This window comes from Aulonocara sp. 'chitande type north' Nkhata Bay, linkage group LG14 (genome assembly GCF_057382095.1).
Source record: "Aulonocara sp. 'chitande type north' Nkhata Bay isolate Kocher_YH1m ecotype deep benthic linkage group LG14, A_spYH_male_GT1.1, whole genome shotgun sequence".
Lineage (NCBI taxonomy): Eukaryota > Metazoa > Chordata > Actinopteri > Cichliformes > Cichlidae > Aulonocara > Aulonocara sp. 'chitande type north' Nkhata Bay.
In genome coordinates, this window is record NC_141357.1 from 7,486,224 (window position 1) to 7,512,311 (window position 26,088).

At 40.6% G+C, this 26,088-nt stretch overlaps 3 protein-coding genes across 6 annotated transcripts in view; 1 reads left to right on the top strand and 2 right to left on the bottom strand.

The window, feature by feature from the left end:
* dhrs12la (dehydrogenase/reductase 12-like a) overlaps window positions 1-14,869 on the bottom strand; it is a 17,809-nt gene extending 2,940 nt beyond the window's left edge. The window contains exons 1-9 of one of the 2 annotated variants that reach the window (XM_086260777.1): window positions 14,310-14,869; window positions 12,610-12,743; window positions 8,646-8,728; window positions 8,438-8,533; window positions 8,280-8,361; window positions 8,121-8,182; window positions 6,623-6,727; window positions 6,014-6,104; window positions 5,714-5,848 (exon numbers count right to left, since the gene is read on the bottom strand). In XM_086260777.1, the coding sequence (XP_086116903.1) occupies window positions 5,714-5,848; window positions 6,014-6,104; window positions 6,623-6,727; window positions 8,121-8,182; window positions 8,280-8,361; window positions 8,438-8,533; window positions 8,646-8,728; window positions 12,610-12,743; window positions 14,310-14,455 (934 nt within the window). In that variant the 5' untranslated portion in view covers window positions 14,456-14,869. Of the gene's footprint in view, window positions 1-5,713; window positions 5,852-6,013; window positions 6,105-6,622; window positions 6,728-8,120; window positions 8,183-8,279; window positions 8,362-8,437; window positions 8,534-8,645; window positions 8,729-12,609; window positions 12,744-14,309 lie in introns of both variants that reach the window. The other variant, XM_086260778.1, reaches the window with a different exon arrangement.
* On the top strand, window positions 14,512-22,384 carry ap1s3a (adaptor related protein complex 1 subunit sigma 3a). 3 transcript variants are annotated; one of them, XM_086260780.1, is made up of 7 exons: window positions 14,512-14,550; window positions 14,642-14,717; window positions 15,475-15,621; window positions 16,556-16,734; window positions 19,923-20,031; window positions 21,391-21,528; window positions 21,619-22,384. In XM_086260780.1, the coding sequence occupies exons 3-7, from the start codon at window positions 15,580-15,582 to the stop codon at window positions 21,652-21,654; spliced, it is 504 nt and encodes a 167-aa protein (XP_086116906.1). In that variant the 5' UTR covers window positions 14,512-14,550; window positions 14,642-14,717; window positions 15,475-15,579; the 3' UTR covers window positions 21,655-22,384. The 3 variants fall into 3 exon arrangements, with proteins under 3 accessions (XP_086116906.1, XP_086116907.1, XP_086116905.1); XM_086260781.1 differs by having other exon boundaries at window positions 14,513-14,550; window positions 16,579-16,734; XM_086260779.1 differs by having other exon boundaries at window positions 14,519-14,550; window positions 15,475-15,702; window positions 21,619-22,382.
* On the bottom strand, window positions 21,993-25,820 carry scg2a (secretogranin II a). Its single transcript, XM_086260775.1, has 2 exons — window positions 25,710-25,820; window positions 21,993-24,246 (listed from the first exon to the last, which is right to left on the bottom strand). The coding sequence occupies exon 2, from the start codon at window positions 24,236-24,238 to the stop codon at window positions 22,361-22,363; it is 1,878 nt and encodes a 625-aa protein (XP_086116901.1). The 5' UTR covers window positions 24,239-24,246; window positions 25,710-25,820; the 3' UTR covers window positions 21,993-22,360.
* Between the last annotated feature and the right edge of the window lie 268 nt (window positions 25,821-26,088).

Here is a 26,088-nt window from a genome sequence, read left to right on the forward strand (position 1 = left end):
AAAATAAATAAGGTATATACTACATACTATATAAAATTTTCGTGGTCCACTATGGTGTCAATGAAGAGAATGAAGGAGTTAAGTCATTTTTATATGACCAGCTACATAGCCATAGTGTGACAACATGCTTTTATGACAGCTGTGAGTCAAATGAATTTTAATGACCAGAGAGCAGAGGGAATAGGTATGGTAGTAGCAGTGCATGTGTTTGTGTGCACAGAGGGGGGAAAAAAGATTAAGATAGATAGATAGATAGATAGATAGATAGATAGATAGATAGATAGATAGATAGATAGATAGATAGATAGATAGATAGATAGATAGATAGATAGATAGATAGAATTTTATTTCAAACATGCAAATATAATTGAAATAACAACAGAAAAAAACAAAAAACAAAACTTAAAAATCATCAAGTTTTCATGTATATATCTATGTCTACAGAATGCGTGTGCTCGAAACTTGACATTAAAACATGTCAATCAAAAAAATTGTGGGAAAACTGATTATTTTGTACTGTTCAATAGTTTGGACATTCCTGCAAAGAAATCTGCTCTACTAAAAAGAAGCTTTTACTGACCATCAGTCATAACATTGGTTCAGGCAGGCTCAGCCACAATCATTGACAGTGAGCTAACCTCATTGCCTGTGCCAGTTGATACTCTTCTAAACATCCAAATGGCAACTATTACATTGGGAAAGGTGTTAAAACCGATTTAGCCAGCCCACAGGTGCAGCAATCCTGCAAGCCACTTTGTAACCCACCTTCACCCTGTCAGCCACAGCAGGAAATTAAGCATAATTTCCTGGTCATATGTTCTGTGCTGTGGTTTATGTGCTGCTCCTCCCACCTTAGTCTCTCCATGCATGCATGAGTGGAGAGCTCCCAGAATAGAGCCATGTCAGCAAAAATATATTTTACTGTACATATATCACAATCTTAATTGTTCTGCTATCATTGATATTCTACAGTCAACAGTAAAGAGCAGATCCTTCAGGCTGCCCCATGCCACTACAGTCCCAAACTTTTGATTTTCGTTCTTGTCCAAGATCCTGGAGAGACTAGTTCTCTCCCAGCTCCAGGCGTACTTGGACACGAACAATATTGCTGAGAAATTTCAATCTGCTTTTAAGCCATTGCATAGTACTGAAACGGCGTTGGTTAGAGTTCTTAATGATATTCTTGTAATTACTGATACTGGACGCCCTATGGTCCTAGTTTTATTGGACCTCTCTTCGGCTTTTGATATGGTGGACCATAACATCCTATTATTAAGACTTGAGCACACTGTGGGTATTAGAGGCACTGCCCTTGACTGGTTTAAATCATACCTCGCTGACAGGTCCTTTTCGGTTAACTTGGGCACCTTCTCCTCTTCCTCTGCACCGGTCTGTTGCGGTGTACCTCAAGGATCAGTTTTAGGCCCTATTCTTTTCTCATTGTATTTGCTCCCTCTAGGCGCAATCTTTCAAAAATACAATATCGCCTTCCACTGTTACGCCGATGACATACAGATCTATTTTGAACTTACTGACGACCTTGCTGTGTCCCTGCACTACTTTCAAGAATGCGTGCAGGAGGTCAAAGAATGGTTCCTGAGTAATTCCCTCGTTTTAAACGATAAGAAGACTGATTGTGGTGTTCAACAGTAAAATCCCTCGTGTCCAACTTTGTGCTGCCCTGGGTCCTTTTGCTAGCTCTTCCTGTGACTATGTAAGTAACTTGGGTGTACTGCTGGATAGCTCGCTCAAACTCGATAAGCAAGTGTCTGCTGTAGTAAGATCTAGCTTCCACCAACTGCGCCTTATCTCTATTAGTCAAATAGGTCACAATCCATGACCTATTAGTCAAAAAGTCTAGGATCCAACTGATCAGACTATGGTCAAGCTTAAAATGATTATAAAGCCTATCGGCAAGTTAGGAGGGCTGAATTGTGTTGAATGCAAATGAGAAGTCAACAAATAATAATCTTGCATGAGTGTTAGGGTCCTCAAGATGCTTATACAAGAAATGCAGGAGTGTGACAACAGCATCCTCCATGCCTCTTCCTGCATTATAGGCGAACTGGAAGGGGTCAAGGTGATGTTCAGCTGACATTGAAATCTCTTTCTTAAGTATCTTCTCAAAGGTCTTCATCACTAAAGAAGTCAGAGTCACAGGTCTAAAATTATTCAGTACCTTAGGGGAACTGCCCTTAGCAGCTGGAACAATGACAGCATGTTTCCAAATCTTAGATACTGTCTGTAACTCTAAAGAAAGAGAAAAAATGTGATAAAAAAAAAAAAATCACACTCAACTGATCAGCACAAGTTTTCAGTACCTGTCCACAGATGTTGTCAGGTCCATGACTCTTACTCTTAGTGTGTCTAAAGAGATTAGCTACACCCCTCTCATCAATACAAAATGATGTGAGAATGGCAGTCCTTTCTCTTAGTGTACTCGTTTGCATAGAACGATCAAGATTCTCAAAACGAAGATTAAATACTAACTATCTGCCAAATGTTTGTTGGAGGTAAACCCATCTAAGCAAATGTTACAGCTACCCTTCGTTTGTAGCCCTGCCAAGCTCTCTTAAGGTTATTACTACTGAGTTCTGCCTCAATCTTATTTTTGTACCTCATCTTAGGCTTCTTTATTACAACCTTCACCTCCTTCCTCCTTTATTACAACCTTCACCGCCAGCTCTGTTCTAGGATGCCCTCTGGACCCAGTGGAGGTGGTGAGTGACAGGAGAACGGCGGCTAAGCTGTCATCCCTGTTGGACAACGTCTCCCACCCCATGCAGCAGACTGTGACAGCACTGAGCAGCTCCTTCAGTGGGAGACTGCGGCACCCACGGTGTGGGACGGAGAGATTTCGCAGGTCTTTCCTCCCCACTGCTGTCAGACTCCACAACAAAGACTTTAACTGAACAAACACACACATCCACACATGTGCAATAACACTAAGTGCAATAATCTTTTCTGGCATCGTTGTATTTTTACTCAGTTGTATATAGCATTCGTATTCTATTTTTATCTTATTGTATATTTTTATTCTATTTTATTCTACTGTATATAGTATATTATTTTATTCTATTCTGTACAGCTGTGTACTGTATTTATTCTTATTGTATTCTAATTTTTGCGTCATAACTTTTGCACTGTCCACTTCCTGCTGTGACAAAACAAATTTCCCACGTGTGGGACTAATAAAGGTTATCTTATCTTATCTTATCTTCCTCAATATCCTCACAGGGGAAACGTCAACCTCATTAAAAGCAATTTTCCTTTTAAGAATCAGATCCTTGATGTCTTTGGAGAGCCACGGTTTGTTATTGGGGAAAGTCTCTCTCTTAAATTCTCTAGATGGAATCACAGAGTCTTTACAAAAAGGAATGTAGCTACAAACCACATCAGTAAGTTCATCCAAGTCACAAGAGCTCTATTGAAACAAGGACCAGTCAGTGCAATCAAAACACCAGCAAAGGGCAAGAGAACTGTCTTTTGTCCAGACTTTTGACCGCTTCACACAGACCATCTCCCTCTTAATCACAGGTCTATAAGCAGGGAGGAGTTGAACAATGTTGTGATCTGAAGAACCTACTGTCGGTCCAGCCACAGACTTATATATCCCCTTAATTGGTCCGTAACACAAATCCAGCGTTTTATTATGCCTTGTAGGACAGGTGACATATTGAAATAATTTTTTCAGTGATTTCTTAAGATTACAATAGTTAGAATCACATAAAAAAATTAAGTTAGGAGGATCCAGAGTGTTTGTGAGACTGAACAAAGGGTAGAAAATCCCCATCTTGGAAAAAAACACATGAGAAACAAATCAGGTGTCACAGGCTGGGTCTCCGACCCAGCACTCTGAGTTTTCTTTGTATTTTTTGATATGTTATTAGTTTTTGTGTTATTTCCTATTTTGCCTTTAGTTTAGGCAGTTATTGGTTATTGTTCCTGGGTTTTCTATGTTTTGGGGTTTGGTATTTATTCATCACGTATTAGGTCTGTTAAGTTGTGTTGTCATGTTTAGTTTTAGTATTTCCTGTTTTATTCTGACAATGTCATGTGTTCTCTGTTAATTGTATTTAGCTTTTCTCTCCTGGTCCTGTCATTAGGTTTATGGCTGTCAGCTGTTTCCCCATATGTTTCCACTTCCCCTGATTCACCTCATGTCTGTATTTAAGCCTTTTGTTTTCTTCATGCCATTGTCGGGTCGTCTGTTTATTCTACCCTAGTTCTAGCCTGGTTCTGTTTATTTTGACCTCAGTCTTAGTTATGGTTTTCGCCTGTTATTCATCATTAGTCTTAGTCATAGTAATTGCTGGTTATTTTCCATCACAGTTATAGTTTAGGTTTTGGTCTCAGTACCGTTTAGTGTTTTTGTTTCTTAGTGTTTTGTCAGTTTATTTTGGTTTCCTGGTTTACACTTGCCGTCATCAAATAAAGGATCACTTTTCTGCTCAAACTTTCAACTACGCGTTATCATCTGCTCTTGGGTCCTGTTTCCACACACCTCAGCGCACCCCGCCGTAACATCAGGGAAACAATCTGTTCACTCACAAGTTAAAAACAAGGTTAAAAACAAAGTTAAAAAAAAAAGAAGGTGAATTTAAAAAACAACAAAACTCCCCCCACAAAGTTAGAAAACTCAATAAACGCCTGCCGTAGGCCACCACAAAAGCAGCGCCAACACGTACACCAACACCTCAGATATGTCTGAATTTCAAAGTATATGAGGTGGCAAAAGCTCAAGCAGGCAGTTGTTACCATACCATAACTTATTTATACAGCACTTTAAAAACAACACAGTGTCAGTTACCCACTGAGGCCATAGTCAGCAAATAAAAATTAGTTTTTAACCTGGATTTAAAGACCAGCACTGAAGTAGATTGCCTAATGTGAAGAGGACGAGCATTTCAAAGCTTCAGGGCCACAGTAGAGAATGCTCCTCTAAGTTTTAGCCGTGATTTAGGGACTGAGAGCAACATCTACTCAGCTGACCGGAGTTAATAAGGAGGGACATAGGGCTTCAGCAGATTGGACAAATATACAGGTGCGAGACCAGTATTTTTAAAAAAAGCTGTAAAATAATTTTAAAATAGATCCTAAATTCAATTGGAAGCCAGTTTAAGGAGGCCAGAACTGGAGTAATATGCTCAAATTTTCTTTTACCATTTAAAAACCGTGCTGCAGCATTTTGCACCAGTTGCAGGCATGGCAAAGTGTCTTGGCCATGCCCTATTAAAAGGGAGTTGCAGTAATCCAATTAAATTAATTACAATTTTAAAAAATTAGAGCCATCTATGGCTTTCTTCCAGTTGTTACAGCAAGTTGCTGTCACTTTTGGTTTTATTATTATGAAAATATTATTATAAGTGCAGTATGTATGTCTAGTTTGAAGAGTGCTGTCAGACAACAACCTTTCTCTTCAAGGCCGCTAGGGACATTTTGTGAGTGTGTGTATGAAAAAGTGCATCTGTGTGTGAGTGCTCCTTGGTGGTATCTGGCACCAAAGCAGTCCCCTCCAGCTGCAATGGACACAGGCCAAATCCACACATACGCACACCCCATGCAGCACATTCATCTCACTACTGTTCAATACACAATTCAGCTGTGCTATTCTCTTACCAGTTTACATTCCTAAATGGAAATCTTGATCATTTATTTTGGATTTTTGTGTTCATATTAAGGGGAAAAAAGAATTTTGCACTGTAAAACATACCCTGATAGAAACGTCCACTGGGGTTTTTGACAGCAGCCTCAGAGACAGACAGCCACACCACTGTGTCGGCGCCCTGCTCTGGGGTCCGCAGGCTGTCCTTCATGGATTGATGAAAGTCTGGCATAGCATTGGCCACTGCTGGGAAACACACACACACACACACACACACACACACACACACACACACACACACACACAGGTAACAGAGAGCAAATCAATTTAAATACGCACACAGATGGAATACATCTAATGCTTTTGTAAATTGTGTAAGCATTCGGATGTTACTTTATGTGAGTGTACCTGGAGTATCCACCCAGCCAGGATGCATGACGGAGAAGTGGATGTTAGTGTGAGTTTTTGCCAGCTGCTCTGTCATCACCACCTGCTGCCTCTGGAACACACATCATCAAGCACGTCTGAGTGCATCTAACATCCGTGTACTTCAATGATCGACTGTGAACGCCCGTCTTTGTCATGCGATGAACCACACCTTTAACACTGCAGGTGATACTTTTAAGTCAAATATCCAACTGCCAATCAGGGCTGAACCCAGACGTTTGCTCACTGGGTAAGTTTTCAGTTTTGAATTCTGGAATGCAAGTTTAAATTTTTAAACCACTGATATAATGTGGATCCTAAATCTATTCATAAATCATCACTTAATCATCTGTCAGCTATACCAAAGATAAATATGTTCTTTCAATATCTGATTAAAGACTGTGCTTAAAATTGTCATATTCGGATACATAGATACAATGACCAGAAGACTAATTATACTCTTCTTGTTTTCACTCATTTTCAAACTTTTCAAACTTGCTCGGTTCCTGGAGAACTCAGACAGCTGAAGGACGTTAAACCTGACCAGTCTTGTCAATTGTGACGAGCAGATGCTTCCAGTTCAGATCTTACTTTGTGCTGGGCGTAGACCATGGTGCCGTCGTAGCGGCCTCTCTCAGACTGCAGGTTTCCTGTCCTGAGCTTCTGCACCAGCATTCCACCTGATGACACTGTGATCTGAACACAGGGGAATGAGAATTAATCTGTAGACACCCACCCCAAATATTCACAAGTTTCCTAAAACCCAATGTTACAGCTCTAAATGCTTTGTTTAGTGAGCAAAAATGTACTGAAACCAGATCACAAATACAGAAACCGAAATAAACCACACTTATCCCAAATCCTCTATTATCACTACAACTGCATTTAATCCTGCATTAAGTGTTGCCGATCTAGTATTTTATTTGTCATTGTGTTACTGCAATGTTTACTTGTGCGAATCCTTGTTCACCTATTAAATAGCCCTCATGCAACAGCTCGGACTCATTACCTGATTATTACACTGTCCAGTTATGTTGGCCAGAGCCTCATATTTTACTGACTGTTTCTGAAAACAATATACAATACTGTGCAAAACTCTTGAAACACTCCTCATTTCTTTTTGTTTTGCTTACAGGGACCGAGACATTTCCTGTCATTTTGAAAAGTGGTCTTGAGCACAAGTTCTTCAGCATTCTGAACTTTTTCTTTGGACATTGGCTACTTTTCCACACATTTTCACTCTAGGCTTTGTAGATGAGCATTTTTAGAGGAGTGTTTTTGTTGTTGTTTGTTAAGCCACTAAACAGTGAAATATGAATCTTTCAAGCAAAAAAATGCATATAACACAAGGGATGAACCAATGTTGTTGAACAGAATGATTTTAAATTGCATCTTTTGACATTTTCTTACTAGCATGTTTGCATGTTTTAATCAAATCTACAAAAAAGTACAAGTGTCCAGCGTGTCCTTAAAGAACTGAGGAAGCTAGACAAGTAGAGGACAAAAGAAGTGACAGGCCTAAAAGATGTAAAGCAGTATATTAAGTCATGTCTTTAGGAAACAGGAGAAAATAATCTAGCAAAGGTCTGATACAGGACCTGAGGAATGCATCTGGGGCTTCAGTTCACTGAAGCCTCATCAGAGGTGGTATCACAGACTGTCAAAAAGCCATTCTTAAAGAAGGGAAACTGAGGGAAAAGGCTGATGTTTCATGGTGGGATCATATTGACAGACAGTAAAACAAAGAAGAGCTTTGAATGTCCTTTAAGAAACCTGGAGAACTATTGCTTAAAACTACTTAAAGAAATTAAAAGAGAGCTTGCCAAAGAGCATTCAGGCTGAGTCCGAGAACAAAGGCAGTCATATCAAATACTAACTTTCCAGCTTGTTAGAATTTTGCACAACTGAGGCCTTATATACTTTATTTGGATGTATTCTGGCACAAGGTTCAATAAATCACCTACCTATGTCCCATTTTCCAAGCAAAATATAAAGAAAGGGGTGGTGACTCAAGACTTTTGCACAGTATTGTAGGAGTGAATACTTTATGTGGACCGACAGTGAACATGGGTTGAATGATCAGACTCACCACTCTGGGGTCCACACTCTTCTCCAGCAGTGGAATGAGACTCTTGGTGAGAATGTAAACCCCTGAAGAAGACCAAACATTGAAGTACAAATTAACTATCTTCCATTTTTCCCTTTCATCAGACTGGTCTTCATACCTCTTGTCTGATCTTTGACTCACCCAGGACATTAGTAGCAAAGCTTTTCTCAAGCCCCTCTGCATTCAGATCCCTCTGGCTCATGATGGCACCCGCATTATTGATCTAAAACATATCAATATATGATCATTCAGTGGTCGCAGTTGCCAGGACCCCCCCAAAAGACTAATATGTTGCTCACCAGTACATTAAGAGACTTGTACTTCCTCTTAAAGCCCTCAGCAAACTCCCAGACCTTCTTGGTCTCAGACAGGTCGAGGATATGAACATAGACCTCCTGTAATGACGCCAGACATTTAGCAGAATGAATATCAATGTCAACTCTGGTGTAAAACTAAAGGTTGTTTGTGCAAGTCTATCTTGTTGATGAAAAGAGAGTCACACTGTACTTTATTTCCAGTCTCCTTGACAATATCAGCCCTTGCCTCCTCAGCTTTGTCCTTATTCCTGCACACCATGTGGATCGTTCCACCTGTGGCAAAGATCATAACATAAATCATGGTACTAGCAATGGAAATAAGCAGTTGAATACAATGACAAGATAAAGAAGGACCTTAAAATCAACCTTTTCCTGAAAAATTGAATGAATACTACAATCTTTAAATATAAAGTGTGAAAATGTGAGAGTGAATGAATAGTGGAATTGTAAAGCACTTTGAGTGTCTAGAAAAGCGCTATATAAATGCAATCCATTATTATTATTATTATTATTATAAAAGTCTTTTAAGGAGCATCAATGTGCTTTGTGGCCACTATTTTGGAACTGTTTGCTTCCTTAAAACCTGCACTTGAGAGTTTTACTCGATTGTGAATGTACTTTGTTTTATTATTACTCATATACAACCCCACTTCCAGAAATTTAAGACTTTCCTCATTTTGAATTAATGACAGCAACAGTCCCCTAAAAAAGTTAGGAGAGCGCAGCAAACGGCTGGAACAGTAAGTGGTACTAAAAACAGCTGGAGGAACAGTTTGCAACTAACTAGGTTACTTGGCAACAGGTTGTTACATGATTAGGTATAAAAAAAAGAGCATCTTAGAGACGCAATTACTCTGAAGTAGAGTTCACCAATCTGGAAAAAACTGTCTGAAAATTGAGGAAAAATTTGAGAATTATTTTCCTCAACATAAAATTCTAAAGTTAACTATCTATTCATCTCCAGTACATGATATCATAAAAAGATTCAATGAACTGGAGAGCGAGATCTCTGTCAACAAAAGCAGTGCTGGTCAAGTTACTTGAATATAGTAATTTGCTACTAATTACTGATTACTTAGGGTGACCAACTGTCCCCTTTTCCCCGGACATGTCCACTTTTCACGTTTTGTCCGGGGCTTCTGGGGGGATTTTTGAGATTCATAAAAATGTCCGGGTTTTCCTGTATTCAGAGGACCCATGTGTGTGACGCCATCCCCGAAACTGCTGCTTTGTGAGCGCTTGTTCTGCACTCATAGACGGGACAGACAGCGCGCACCAACACGCCTAATGATGTTTAAAAGATCCCAAAGCGCAAGTGCATCTTTTCAGATGAACTGCAAAAGAAATTTCTCTCGTACCGGCCATAGCTGGACTGGCCATCGGGCATTTGCGCAGTGGGCCGATGGTGATTTTTTGTTTTTACAGCCGATGGTTTTGTTGTTGTTGTTGTTTTGTAACGGTATAAACAAAGAAAGGTGGTGGATTGGCCAGATGCTGGCCGGTGTGTAAAAATAACTCAGTTATTTGGTGGTGTCTATGGCGGAGCTTCCACAGGGGCCAGCAGGTGGATGAGTGTCAGGTGAACTGAACTTCGGGTAAGAAGTTACGACCTGCAGTCTATCTGGGTCAGATATAAACCAAGTTCAGGTGTAGTTTATTTTTGTTGTGCTGACATTTTACAGTCAGTTACAATAACTCGTACTGCGTACTAGCTAGCATGACGGAGTTTCTATACAGCTGGGTGGGTGCTATGATGTTACTGATAGTGATATGATATCGGTTTGGATATGTGGTGAGAGGGAAACATGAAGATGAAACCAGGAGATGTCCTTACTGGATCATCAGAGCTGAACAGGTGATGTAGAAACAGGTTTGCCTTTTAGGTGACATGAATGAGTTGAAGGGAAGTTATGAACTGTTTCTGAGAGACAAATAACACCAGGATCCTTTTCTATGTAGCTGACAGCTGGTAACTGTGCAGGGGTGGGTCTAGCAAAGTTTTGCCAGGGGGGCCAGGTAGGGAAAGGGGGGCTCAAAGAAATACTTTTCTTTCTTATTCTCATTTAAAATGTCTTGCTTTTAAAAAATAATTATCTGAAATGTATAGAATTCATACATATACCAACAAGACTGTGTACATCACTGTCACAACAGCGTTTGTTTTCATTCAAAGGCTTTATGGCTTATGGCTCCTATAATACCTGGTGGGCTGTTCTCTAGTCAAAATGCCCTGGTCAATTTTTTGTCCCAGTCCAGCCCTCATACCAACCCAGTACTGGTAATTTTTAATGCAGATAAGGCATTATTTCCGTACCATTATTTAATTCCAGAGGTTTTTAAGTTATTTTTTTGCACTTGTTGACTTGTAAAAGCCTATATGACATATTTTATTTCACAATTAATTAACCGCACAGAGAAGGCATTGTTTAAAGTGTCCTCTTTTTTGGAAATCAAAATATGGTCACCCTATGATTACTTCTCCAAGAAAGTAATCCCATTGCTTTACTAATTACTTATTTTCAAAAGTAATTAGTTACTTTATTACTTAGTTACTTTATTACTTAGTTACATTTTAAAAACATGATACACAACCTGAATACGTAATAAAGCAATAGACCTTTCAGCCTAATTCTGTTTTTTCTGCAGAATCTGCAGAATCCATCATATAAAATCAAATCAAATGAAAAAGTCTCTTTTTAAAACTTGTTTTATTAGTTTTAAACTTTATGCACATTGCATCAAGCAAAAATTAAATTATATGCAACTGTCTTTGACTTGGAGAAATTCTTTAACCTTTAAACCTATTTTCTACATATTCCAGCATATAAAATATTTTTTTTGTGTGTTTACACTCACTCTTTCAAATAGATGCAAGTAAAACAGCAAAAAATAAATAAATCAAAGATTCAGCAGCACCAACTCCTGTCACCCTTAAGTCTTCTTTCACCTGTTTAGGAGGAGTGGGGTGGGTGGAGGTTTGCCCGGTGCTGCAGCGGTCATGTCAGTGGGGGGATCCGGGGGTTTCTTTGTGAATTTCACATTCCCTTGACACTGTGCTAGGTGCTTTCTCAGATTAGAAGTTAAATTTTTCGCTGTAGAAAGAAGTTTTCTTCCCACGCAGAGTTTACATCAGACGCTAATGTTTTTGTCACTTTTTACAGAATCAAATTCAAAGTAATGTCAGTACTTTCAAGCTTTAAACACTGCATGGTTGTACTCTCTCCCGCACTCCATATTATCCATTGTTGGTCTACACACGTCTGTTGCTGCCATGGACTTGCGTGCTTGCACGTCATTGTCACGAGACACTCTCCCAAACAATATCACGGTTTAGTAACGCAGCGTGCTTACGGGAAAGTAACAGTAATCTAATGACTTTTTGGAACAGTAATCCCTTACTTTACTTGTTACTTTAAAAAAAGTAATCAGATTCTCTGCACAAAAGACAAGACATAAAATTATTATTGGATGTTAATCCTCAGGCCCCCAAGGACTGCATTAAAAACCGACTTCATTCTTTCGTGGATATCAGTGGATCAGGAACACTTCGAGAAATCACTGTCTATGATCACAGCTCACTGGAGGTTAAAGTTCTTATCCAGACAATGTCTTTTTCAGTGAAGGCCTTGCATATTTCAGCTTGACAATGTTAAACTGCATACTGTTACAACAGCATGGCTTTATAGTAGTAGAGTGAGGGGTTGTGAGCTTTCAGACCTTTTCCCAGCTGAAACATTTGGAGCATCATGAAAAGAAAACACAGTCACTACACTGTGACAATCAACTTTTATGTGGCGTGTGGCTGCCATCAAATTCAAAATCTTATTTATCTTAAAATTATGCATCAGTTTAAACAATTGATGTTTAAATATTTAACATCTGTATTTATGAGATTTGCAAACCATTACATTTTATTTTTATTTACATTTTACCCCAACGTTTGTGTGTTGTAAAACTACAAAAAAAAATACTTGAGTGTTTTTTAGTGTTGGAATTGGAATTTTTAAAAAATGTGGAGTTGGGCCTTTTATGAATTCACAGATCCATATGGATATGCATGTTGCTTCTTTCTCTCAGCGATTTTACTATGTGTTGCTTTCCTGTCTGCCATGTTTGGGCTGATTTGTAGACAAACAGGGTCGTAGGTGTGGTACCTCTCTTGGCGATGGCCATGGCAGTGGCTTTTCCGATGCCACTGTTGGCTCCTGTTATCATAAAGGAACGTCCAGCCACAGACACCTCCAGGTCCTTCTCCACAAACCGCTTAGACGCTGATAAGAAGGCATTCCTGTAAAACATCAACACCTACAGCATTTCATATATATACCAGCTGCCTGCTTATTTGCTGCTGCCATCAGATTTAGCTCTGCCTCTGTGTTTGAGGGGTGAGTGTTTGAGATCATCCTGCTGACTGTAAATGTCCTCACAGCTTTACTGTACAGATACAATGAAGGAAAGTGTGTGCCTGGCATCGTCTCTGTCAAGGAGAGGTTTGGGATGAGAGTGATGGCGGTGACAACAGCAGTCATTTATGAGTATGCGTGTGTCTAAGCGTGTGTGCCACCAAGGACCTCAATTCCCCCCATTGTTAAGGGCGGTCAAAGTGGGGCATAAAGGGGACAGGCAGAGAGAGAATTACTGAGGTTAAATGCCTGCTCTGTTCGATGGTGTCATGCAGAGAGCTATTAGTGCAGGGTCAGAGCGGGTTGTCGGGCAGCTCTCTGGGAGAATAAGATAACACAGAACAAAGGAGAGAAGGGAAACAATCACGAAAGCACCTCTTCAAAACACTTGGCTTGCTGTGTACTGATGAGGAAAGGCATCTCGGGGCTGCAATAGATCACATAAGACTGATAAAGCTCTTAGAGCCCTGTTATTGTTCAAAAACTGAGTTATGGTCCTACAAACCTCTTGCTTAGTCACTATAAAGTGTACACTGATTCACAAATCTGTGATGTTCAGGGGTCTGTTGCTAAAACCTTCCATCTGTGATCATAAACCGCGACTTAAGTCTGCAGCCTCATTTTCACACTTTCAAATGTCAAACATCAAAATTGATCATTAAGATAATACTGTAACATAGTAATACACAGTGTGCTGTAACACTTACAGTTAATTCACAGGAATGTACATTCACTTTAACATTAGGAAGCATTTAGCAGCAGCCACCCCCTAATCTATTCATACTTTACACTGCTTTCAGTGGGCGTTTCTTACTGTCACTATGGTTTTGAGTAATTATAGTTTTGTATTTTCTTATTAGTTTTTATTTTTATTTCTTTTTAAATTCAGTTTAATTTCAGTTAGCTTCCAGAGTGTTTTTTTTGTTTCAGTTTACTTTGTATTGTTAGAAAATGCTTGGTTTTGATTATTTTTTTATTAGTTTCAGTGTTAGTTTTAGTCTTTATGAATTTATTTTATTTACACCAAATGTCAGAGGTAAGGGTTATTCAAATCAATTTAGATATTACAATATAAACAGAACTTTTTGAAAACAGTCGACACAAAAGCTCTTGCACACACCCGAAGCCTCAATAAAAACGTCCATCAAACCCTCATCAGGCAGTTTGTGATACCAAATTTTACTATATTAAACTTTAGTTAGTTTGAATGCTTTCAAAGGTCTGGTTATCATTTTTGTTTTAGTTAACTAAAAAGGTTTTATTCACATTTAAGTTGATTATAATAAGCTTGCTATAAATAGTTTACCATCAACTTTCAGTCATTCAGTTATAAGAAAAGTCTGAGTGCTGATCCTCCACACAAACACACACACTACTGAGGATGCACAGCAGGACAGTCACAGACTCTCTCCGGCTCCCACAGCGCACACACAACAGGACAAATGTCTTACCTGGTGAACTCAGTCACTCCCTTCAGGAACCAGGCGGAGTTGCGGTACAGAGACATGTTGCTGCTCTGGAAGCCTCTCGCTGTGCGCCGCTCACTTCTCCAGCTTTTACCGTGGACCAAAACCACGTGTAGCTCGTGAATAAACATTAGCGGCCGCCCAGCGGCAGCACTAAGACATTACACCAGCGGACAGTAACGCTTTACCCTAACCCTAAAAACCTCATCCCCCCAACCGGAAGACAGTAAGAGGCCTCGAGTGAAATACTCAACATAAAATATTCAAATTTCAATTCAATGTTATTTACACAAAACCCCAATAATAATTATTTCAAGGCACTTTATATTGTAGGTCTTAGTGAACCCTCTAACAGTCGGAGGACCCCCTGTGCGCAAGCACTTGGCAACAGTGGTAAGAAAAACGACAAATTAAAAGAAAAAAAAAAGATTTATCAAAAATGACAGTTTTAAGCCTAATCTTAAAAGTAGAGAGGATGTCTGTGTCACAAATCCAAATTGGGAGCTGGTACCACAACAGAGAGCTCTGAAAGCTGAAGGCTCTGTTTCCCATTTTGCTTTTAAATAGGAAGCATTTAAAAGCTTAATAGATCACTTCCAGAGTGAAGTGATCTATTGGGGTAATACAAGACGGTGATGCTTAAAGAAAATGTAAATATACACGAAAATATAAAATAGAAATATACAATAACCCCCCCCACAAAGACATAGGTTACCAAGCAGTCATCATGAATTCCGCTAACTGATAGCTAGCCAAAAAAAAGCTAGTTCTTTCAATTTACAGTTAGGTTTAAGGTAGCCGTGTTTAAAGGGGAAAAATGTCTGATAAGTTAATAATACTGAGGAGTTACATTAGTTGATACTAAGGAGAAAAAAAATACACAACAATTATGAGACAAAAGTCTGACAAAAAAAACCCCCAACTGACAGCCTGCTGCAGAAACAAAGAACTATGACATTTAGCTATAAGTTAAAATGCTGATTTAAAAGGAAAATAAACTGAAACGGAAACAGAAGCCATAGTTTTAGCTTTTCTCTTATATTTGTGATTGAGTGACCCCAAACTTTGCTTGACACTGTTGCAGTATGTAACAGAGGCTGCAGCTTACATTTCCCACCAGGCTGAAGTGTACTGTATACCCCACCTGCAGCCCTCTGCCTGCTCACCTGTCTGAGTGCGCCAATCAGCAGCTGCAGAGTAGCAGGGCGCGGCTCTTGGCTGGAAGAAGGTGGGAGCGGCAAGGATTTCTGGGTAGATGAACAATGTCGCTACACTTGAGAGTGCACACGATCCTGCAGTAAGTGAGAGTACTGGGATTCTGCGATTACAGGGCTTAATTACAGGGCTACAGGGTTTCATTTGGGCGGCTTACAAAATGGTAAGTAACCTGTGCCCATAACTGGATGTACTGAGGTGGCTCTATCCGCTTATAGGCAATGAAATGCATCAAATTATTGGCTCAGTGTATCCAAATTATTGTTTGTGTGTGTTGTTTGTTTCGTTTCGTTTTTAACCTGAGATCAGCAGATTGTAGGTTATTTGGATTTGTATATTATAGCTGTATAATCAGTTAATAGCAAGAACTTCCTTGTTCAGAGGTCATGAAATCGGTAGGCATGGCCCAAACGTTTTTAAGAAGTGGAAATTAGAGGAGAAAAAATTGTGTGAGCCCTCTCCTCCTCATGTTAGGATAACTAGACTTTGGGTAAAGCCCAGATCCAGTCAGACAAGTAAATGAATGCAAATCTGTGGTGCTTGAGTTTCTTTGGTATTTACACAGCATAGAAAATAATTGCATCAGGGTTAAAAAGTGTCTGATTCAGCAAGTATTGTTCCACACATGGCTATTTTTACTCCACACGTTCTCATAGTCACCTTGTTGCAGGTAGAAGCAGTGCTTTGTGCAGCTACACCCCAGGGCAAAGAGCTTTCATTAATTGCTGTTGCACAACACAACCACTATATTTACTGTGTTATTGCACTCAAAGGTGATTTAGAGGTGTTATGTCTCCCTAGTGATCTTTACACATGTCTAGTTGGCAAATGTAATTGCGGTTTGGCACAGCCACATGCAAAGGCAGGTATTACCGTTCACTGCTTCGCTCTATGTTTGTGTTTCTCTGAAAACCTACACATTAACCACTTTTTAGCTACAAGCAATGTGTTTGCAGGGCTAAAAATGACTAAACCAAAGTCACTGTTTTCTGCTCTTCCATCCGCTTTACCTTCAGATGCGCTTTCTGTTGCTGTTCAGTCGACAGGGGAAGCTGCGACTGCAGAAATGGTTCACGCCATTAACAGACCGGGAGAAAAAGAAGGTGATCCGGGACATGATGATGCTAGTGTTGGCTCGTCCACCACGTTCCTGCAACTTTCTCCAATGGAGGGACCTCAAGATAGTTTACAAGAGGTGGCGGCACAACACACAGCTCTTTATTGCTTAATGGTTAATGTGCATGTTGCCTTTGCTCATACTTCAAAATTGCACACAGAGCGAACACACTTGTTATCAGCAGATAACGTCAAGATCTAGATAAACACACAGATCACAGATGACCTAGATTACAGGTGGGGAACACAGTCCAATAAGGAAAGATTTTTTCTATATGATGCCTTTAATGCCACATTTGTATTGAGACTGGGCTTTATGGTAAATGTTGAGAAATTCACAATAGATCCAGTAGTTATGGAAAAGAACGGACAAGAGCTGTTAAAACATCTACACATGCTGTATTTATTTGGAGGTTCTTCACCTTTCTTTTGTTTGATATGATTTCTGTCCTGGAAAGATGCAACCAATCACACTGATGTTGAAAGCACACCCTCTTTCACTTCTAAGATTTTACATATCAAGGCACATTACACGTCATTATTTACTTAACAAACACTATGCAGATTCTCTCTCTCTCTGTCGCCTGTAGCAGCAATAATTTGAAATAATGGCTTTCTGTGTGGCTTTATTAGTGTCACACATTGTTGAGGAGGATTTTGGCCCAATAACCTGCTCAACCCCTGAGCTACAACCACCCACTGCTTATCTGAATCATATAAGCTCATTTAAACTACCATAGGGTAAGAGGCAGGATACACCTTGAACAGGTCTCTAGTGTGCACCACCCCCAAACCCCACCCCTGTGCATTACAGCCATATATCGCCACTCCAGTCTTGTCAAGTATTGTTTGACAAGTATTGTGGTTTGTCCAGGCAGAACTTTGCAAACCTAAGTTGTGCTGCCATGTTCTTTTTAGAGAGAAGAGGCTTTCTCCTAAAAAACCTTCCAAATAAAACATATTTGTTCTTTCTAGTATCTTTCTAATTGCATTGACCTGAACTTTGATATTTAAAGTTAAATGCCTGTAGAGTCTGAGATGTAGCGCTTGGGGTTTTTTTTGCAGTTTCTGGCCTATCAAGACTGATGAATGGTTGCAACTTTTGTGGTCTTTGTGTCACACTTTGATAATTTATTCCTTATGGAGAGTATGCTTTCTTTACTTAGAAAGAATGCTGTGATCATCGGCTGCAGTTCTGGGGCGATCGTGGCTCAAGGCCATTCTGTTGCTATGCTTACCTATGCACTTTTTTCTTCTTGAGTGTGCCAGGTTGCTCATTTCAACACTTAAAGTGCTTCTGCTATCTCTCTGATGGACTTGTTTGTTTTTGCTGTCCAATGATGACATGTTTCACTTGCATCTTGAGAGATTATTTAATTGCATGTCATGGCTTCGCAGCCAAAGTTCCCAAATGCAAATTTACCTTGGAACCAACTCTTTTACCTTATTCACTGGTGAAGAAACAACAAGGAAATAAACTAACACGTGTCCATGAAGCACCTTACTGGTCAGCTGTCTAGTTAACTTTAGTTAGAAAAGAAGTTGCTTCATACACTGCACAGGACCCACAAACTCCCAGGCCTCTGGTAGAGGAACCAAGCTTAAATACATATATACATATTCAATTCAATTCAATTCAATTTTATTCATATAGCGCCAAATCACAACAAAAGTCGCCTCATAGATACAGAGAAAAACCCAACAATCATATGACCCCCTATGAGCAAGCACTTTGGCGACAGTGGGAAGGAAAAACTCCCTTTTAACAGGAAGAAACCTCCGGCAGAACCAGGCTCAGGGAGGGGCGGGGCCATCTGCTGCGACCGGTTGGGGTGAGAGAAGGAAGACAGGATAAAAGACATGCTGTGGAAGAGAGACAGAGGTTAATAACAGATATGATTCAATGCAGAGAGGTCTATTAACACATAGTGAGTGAGAAAGGTGACTGGAAAGGAAAAACTCAATGCATCATGGGAATCCCCCGGCAGCCTACGTCTATTGCAGCATAACTAAGGGAGGATTCAGGGTCACCTGGTCCAGCCCTAACTATATGCTTTAGCAAAAAGGAAAGTTTGAAGCCTAATCTTAAAAGTAGAGATAGTGTCTGTCTCCCGAATCCAAACTGGAAGCTGGTTCCACAGAAGAGGGGCCTGAAAACTGAAGGCTCTTCCTCCCATTCTACTTTTAAATACTCTAGGAACAACAAGTAGGCCTGCACAGCGAGAGCGAAGTGCTCTAATAGGGTGATATGGTACTACAAGGTCATTAAGATAAGATGGGGCCTGATTATTTAAGACCTTGTATGTGAAGAGCAGGATTTTCAATTCAATTCTGGATTTAACAGGAAGCCAATGAACGGAAGTGAAAACAGTAGAAATCTGCTCTCTCTTTCTAGTCCCTGTCAGGACTCTTGCTGCAGCATTTTGGATCAGTTGAAGGCTTTTCAGTGAGTTTTTTGGACATCCTGATAATAATGAATTACAGTAGTCCAGCCTGGAAGTAATAAATGCATGAACTAGTTTTTCAGCGTCACTCTGAGACAGGATATTTCTAATTTTAGAGATGTTGCGCAAATGGAAGAACGCAGTCTTACATATTTGTTTAATATGTGCGTTGAAGGACATATCCTGGTCAAAAATGACTCCAAGGTTCCTCACAGCGTTACTGGAGGCCAAGGTAATGCCATCCAGAGTAAGATTCTGGTTAGATACCATATTTCTAAGCTTTTCAGGGCCGAGTACAATAACCTCAGTTTTTTCTGAATTAAGAAGCAGAAAGTTAGCGGCCTTCCAGGTCTTTATGTCTTTAAGACATTCCTGCAGTTTAACTAATTGGTGTGTGTTATCTGGCATCATGGACAGATAGAGCTGGGTGTCATCTGCATAGCAGTGAAAATTTATGCTATGTCTTCTAATGACGCTGCCTAAGGGAAGCATGTATAATGTAAACAGAATTGGTCCTAGCACTGAACCCTGTGGAACTCCATAATTAACCTCAGTGTGTGAAGAGGACTCTCCATTTACATGTACAAATTGGAGATCTATTAGATACATATACATATATATATTGTTGGGTCTGTGTTTCCACAAGCCCAGCTACACCCCCGAACTAAGACCTTACAAATTTAAGAAACACAATGACACATTCAACAATTAGACTTAACATATATATATGTATTTTTATATTTCACCATATTGTATTGCATTCTTGTTTTATGACAACATTGTAAAAATGATCACAATAAGCTTTTCTCTTCCTCCACTGCAGGTATGCCAGCCTGTACTTCTGTGCTGGTCTGGAGGACAAGGATAATGAGCTGCTTGCCCTCGAGGTGCTGCACAGATATGTTGAGTTGCTGGATAAATACTTTGGAAACGTAAGTAGAGTTGGATGCCATGGCCTACAACAATCCAGAGGTTGTTAAGGGGCTCTTTTTAAACATCATCCATCTTTCTCAGTTGTCCCTGCACCTCTGCTAAGATGTTCTCAATTATTTTGGCTAATAACAGCTCTGCACAGGTTGACCTAAGTCACCAGTGTTATACTGGGAGTTATGCAAGCCTCTCAAAATTCTTCTCAAATATTGAAAAGATACAGCCACCATGTATGGACTCAAGTATGTGATTGTTGGACACCCTGACTACTGGCATTTTTTCTCACTCAGGCTAAATTGGTTCAGCTTTTTTATACATTGGGTGATGTCAGGTGGCAGGCCCTGGCTCACAGCCTGTGTTCAACTTCTGCACATAGATACAGATATGTTGAATGGAAGTTGAGTACACTTTATGTAGCTCTATCAACTTCAGTTCAGACCCCTTGATTAGGTTAAAGGAGCTTAGTCTAAAAATCAAGTACACAGAGTAACTGTGGGTGCCTTTTTAGGTGAAACAGTGCAATGTGGGGTTTTTTTTCATGGTGAGGACAGTAAAAACTCCCTTGCTCAAGCTTGTCAGACTCCCTCTAGTGTCTGTAATCTGTCGCTGCTTCAAAACACTTTGAAGCACTCCTGATTTGACTAGACTTAGAAATCAGCTGAACCTTCTTATTTACAAAAACCAGCCAATGAGAACGAGTGGTTTGCGTTCTCAATGCAAAACACTGGGAGGTTAATTTGTTTGGGAAACAAACTGGCTTGACAACAATATATAAAAGTCTGCATATATGTATTTATTTTTCCTTGTAATTCTTTCTTTCTTTCATATATTTGCAATTTCTTTCTAAAATTTAATGAAATTTAATTGGTGGTTTCATCCACTTAATAACACTTAAATAACTAAATAAGTATCATTTAAAAAATAAACTGATAGTTAATTAAACTTGAGTTTGTAGTTTGAGAGACATAGATGTTTATTGATCGGTAAAGAGTTGATTTGTAAAACATGTATCAACATTATCTAAATGGTTACAGTCACAGCTGATGTTCATAACACATTTTTTCAGGAGTGCATACAGATGAGAGAAAAATGATCACCCACCTATGAAATGTTACGTTTTTATCAAATTGTTTTTGTAATATTTAAAATGTACATTCCATATTCCATAATAGTTATTGTGTACAACAGTATGTAATTCACAGAGTTATTTTTTGTACACACCCTAATGATTTAAGCTGATTGCAAATGATTCATTAACATTATTATCGTTTGATTGTTTATGGTAAAACAACTATTCAGTGAAGTGTTACGAGATGTATTCATTTCTCTGATCTGATGCATGCTGTGTCGTTCTTTTTCAGGTGTGTGAGCTGGACATTATTTTCAACTTCGAGAAGGCTTACTTCATCCTGGATGAATTCCTCATGGGAGGAGAGATCTTAGAAACCTCCAAACTGGCCGTGGGTGTGTCTATGGAGGAGGCCGACACACTCCAAGAGGTATATTAAGCTTTTGTCAAACATTTAGCTAGTGCAAGCTTTGCCCTGACTCTTTGAAAATTCATTCTTGTGACTCTTATGTCACCACAGACGATGGAAGAATACATGAGCAAACCTGCCTACTGAGCCAAGAGAGGACGGCGGATGGTTCACATTTGAAAGCATGAAGCGAGATGTTTATCGCTTGGCAGTAAAGACTCTTTCAGGGTAGTGCTGTGGTCATACAACAACCACAAACCTGGTGATATTTTGACTCAGGTGTGAAGAATAGTAATGATGTTTGCATCTGTAAGTGCCTTTGAAGGCTCATATTTATTAATCTCAGGGTTTCGTGACAGGTAAGTGACTGAAATGAGCCAATATCACCTTTTTCACTTAGTATTAGTTGTTTTGTGACTTTATTAAGACCGATGCGTTGTGTGGTGGTGAGCAAATGGAGAAACACTAGACAGTAAGGAAAAAAATAAAGTCAATGCTTTATTTACCTCAGCTATGTCACATATGACCACATTTAAGAAAGAATTACCAAAAAAAACACAAGTGAATCTAAAGGATCCAACACTGGTTTTGATTGTGTGTGCGTTGAAATGTAAGGCTGGTGAGACACGTGTACTCATTAAGTGTTGTTTGAGCAACCAAGTCATCTGGAAAAAAACAAAAATAAAAACATCAAGAGAATGTCTGAACACTTACATTTCTGCTAATAAACAGGAACGGTTGTAAACCTACAGAATAACTAAAGTTGACTGCATGTTTTATTCTTCAAAATACTTTATTTTTCTTCCTTCCACCAAAACAATAGAGAATTATGTATATATATCTACAGCCTGATTTATATTCCCGGGGCAGTTTTGGCATCGCTTTCCTCAGTTTCTGGGTTCAGATAGCTCAGCAGTTTCATCATCGCCTCATTCTCTAAGCCTTGCATTTGAGCGTTACTGCCCCTGTCGTCACCCTCAGACAGTTTCTTTTCCTTTGGGCTATTATCTGAATCCATTTGATCAAAATATTCCTCCATGGCCTTTTCAAAAGAGCCTGTTGCGCTCTGACCAGCTTCCTCCCGCTTTTGACTCGCCTTGTTGTTCCTGTACGCAGGTTTGGGATACTGTGCCAGCATCTGAGCAGCTAGATATGCTGCCAGTTCATCCTCATCCACGGTGTCATCGTAGTCATCTTTGAAAGTGCTGGGAAGGCGCCTTTGCGTGGGAGTGGATTCCCCAAACACTCCCGTAGGCTGACTGTGAAGTCGTGACAGTGAGCCTCTGTGGTGCTTCTGCTTCCTGATGGGATTCTCCGCAGCTCCCAGCCCCAGGATTTTAAGGATCTCTTCCGTTCTTAGCTCCTCTGGGGTCTTTTGTGGATAAGGCAGCCGTCTGTTGTAGAATTTTTCCTGAGGAATGGTGTTTATCTTCTTTGAGGATATCTTAGAGAGCGTAGTTTCTCCTCTGGCTAAACCATTGCTCTTTTGCGACTTGTCCTGATTCGTCAAGTCTCCTGTTTTCAGCATGTCCAACAGGTCTTCGGGTGGGATCTGGTATTTTTGGGAGATCTGAATGAGTTTGTAGATGACCCGTGGATCTATGTTATCTCTGTACTGACTCTGAGCCACCATCCTCACCGCCCTCTCTCTTTCCTCTTCTTCCTCTAGCTCTCTTTTCTGCTCTTCCTCTTCCGTTTTCTCCAGCACCTTCAGGAGGTAGTAGTCCACCAGATTTCCTGCATCATCCAGATCTTTTGACCTTTTAACGGGGTACCCTTCACCATCCTCCTCATCTTCATCCGCATCAGCCCCTTCGTCATTGTTGTCGATGTAATCGAGCCCTCTGTAAGCCTCATATTTATTCTGCCTCTCCTCCTGCTCGTCTTCCTCTTCCTGTCCTTCTAGTGGACCCCAGTCTGTCAGATCCCCTCCTATATCGTCATACGCTGCATTCCTCGCATTAAACAGATCTTCATCTACATCATCCTTCTCCATGTTGTCCTCCTCATCTAAGCGTTTATGTGTGGTCTTTGGGCTGGTCAGCTTGTCAAGTTCATCAAAAACAGACTGCAGCGTGGCTAGGTTCTGAGGTGTGTACTTCTCCTCCACATTCTCATTGGTACGTTTGTATGGGCTGTCATGCTCCAGCCCCTCCTCGTCCTCTTCCTCATCCCCCTCACCTTCCTCCTCATCCTCAAACATTAAGGGCAGCTTCTTGTGAGGCGTGATGCTCTGTTGTTTCTGCTGCACGTACACCCTGTGCTTCATGTCTGTCCTCTCTGCGCTGGGACGAAGCAGAGCAGGCTTGGAGGCCTCCGTCTGCTGGAGCGTGCTGAGCACAGCCTGCAGCAGCTCTTCACTCTTATCCTCCCTTCCTTCCTCGTCCTCCTCTTCCTCATCTTTGCTCTGTGTAGGGTTGGAAGCAAGCCTCACCATGGCACGCAGCTTCTCAGCATCATCCATGTGGCCAGCATCGGCAGCTGGAGTGAGAGGAGGCTCCACATTGGTTCTTTGACGGAGGCTCTCAATGAACTCCAAGGCTTTCAGCATATCTGCGTTAGGAACCTGGTGGACATTCCTACTCTCTGATTCACTTCCACGAAGTCTATGCGCCCTCAGTGAAGCCCCATGAATGCTGGAGGAACTGAGGAAGAGAAGGAGCAAGAGGAGGTTGGCAAAACAGACAAGGAAAGGTTTGCCTGTGGCAGAGGTCTCAGGGAGTGACGACATGGTGACGCCTGTAGATGAAAGACAAAAGAAGCACATGTCAGCTCTGACCTTTACACGGTTATACCTAACAGGTTCTCAGTGGTTACCGCTCTGGCATTTCTAAAATGCCTTCTGCTGTCATTGTCAATTTAAATGTCTGCTTTGATGATAACAGCGCAAACCACAGTGACATCTTTGGCGACACTGAGTCCATTTGTTTGTCTGTGACAGGGATGACTGGTGCTCTGATGGAAACCAGGTCAAACACCTTGGAATAAATGTGAAATGTCAGGGAAGAAACTATTAAATTACTGTTAGCCTTTTACATCCGCTCTGCTCTGCTGTAGTTAGAATCAGGGAGGGCGTGGGAGCGGTGGTGGGGCTCCCACTAAATATGATTGCCCTCCTAAATGTCATCTACCCCCACCCTTAGTAGGCTACATTTACAGAAGTACTTACAGATTTAAAGATTTTGGCCTCATTCACTCCTATTTCAGACTGTATTCTACTGAATTTGGGAAACAAATACTGCACTTCATACTCCATACCATTTTTTAAATTAACAAAAAATCCTGAAGACAGACAGAAGAGTGAATTGTTTATTTTATTTTATTAACCTGACACATTTCAAGTGTATGTTAATATATTTTTTACAAAGTAAAAATACGTAGTAGCCGTGACTCTGAGTGTAAATCACCGTGCAGGTCAGACACTGTTTGTTTTCCCTCGCTGATATTTGGAGATCACACTGGAATGTGCCGCCTGTTCGCCAGCAGCGGAACAGCAGCGGGAACAGCAGCGCCTTCCAGCTCCCGTCTAAAATCTCATTAGACATCGAATTGCTGCTCTCCGTGAGTCACGGCCCTTGTTGTCAAGGTAACCCGGTAGGGCTGATGTTCCCATGGAATCTCTCCTTTAGCCCGAAAACCTCTGAACAACAATTTTTTTGCATTTTCTGACCTTATTTTTCGAACTTTTAAGTCCGCACATAAATGTCAGCGTTCATTAAATCATACTTACAGAATAATTTTATTTCTTTCATTTCATTTCTCTCACTAAGACAAGAATTGTGTCTCAGTGAGAGAAATAATAAGGACATAGAGAATAACAGAGAATAATAAGAACACGAGAAAAGACCAGAAGTGCTACGGCATCACAAGCACCATATTTACGTCTCCATCGGTTCTTCAGAGCTACATTTAACTTGCTCGAACTTCAGCAAATATTATGGTTAGACTAATGTTTACATTTGCAGCACTAAAAGTTACTCTTAAAAGCCACAGAGGCTCCGAAAATAACCTGGAGCGGCGCGAGAACAAAGACACTCTGCGACCAACACAACCTCTGCTCCTCAACATCTGTAGCGGCGCATCAGGTTGGCAAAAAAACGAAGCTCTTTTTAAACGACTGAAAAGCCCGCTCTCTGTTCGCGGCGAGAAAAGAGAAAAGCGCGTGCGTTAGACGGCATGAGTACAAACAACAGATAGCTCACCTCTGGAGTTCAGTTTCTGCCGACGGTCGGGAGTGAGCTGAGCATCTCTCTGCCTCGCGGTGCGAGTCTGGATTTCAGGACCGCGGAAAGCTCCTCGCGCTATTAGAGGAACCACCTGACTCGTGCGTCAGAGAGCCAGGAGATACGCAACACACCCACGCGCACGAGTTCACTTACATTAAAAACGCCCAGCACGCGCACGCGGGTATTTCATTTGAGGCAGCCAAACAAAAGTGCTTCTGTCTCTAAATACGGACTGAAATTAGTTCGTGCAGCCATCATCACAGCTTATAATAGAGATGCATAAAGCCCCGTATTTATAGGGCTGCCCGGGGTATCACAGAGCGCGACTCAGGCGGTGTTTGAAATTCAGTTTCCT

Excerpts from the sequence above, each read along its gene's own strand:
- scg2a (XM_086260775.1), bottom strand. The coding sequence starts at position 24,238 with ATGTCGTCACTCCCTGAGACCTCTGCCACAGGCAAACCTTTCCTTGTC.
- ap1s3a (XM_086260779.1), top strand. The coding sequence starts at position 15,580 with ATGAACAATGTCGCTACACTTGAGAGTGCACACGATCCTGCAGTAAGT. Across the intron at positions 16,735-19,922 it reads CTCAAGATAGTTTACAAGAG|GTATGCCAGCCTGTACTTCT; the intron begins GTGGCGGCACAA and ends CCTCCACTGCAG. Across the intron at positions 20,032-21,390 it reads TGGATAAATACTTTGGAAAC|GTGTGTGAGCTGGACATTAT; the intron begins GTAAGTAGAGTT and ends GTTCTTTTTCAG.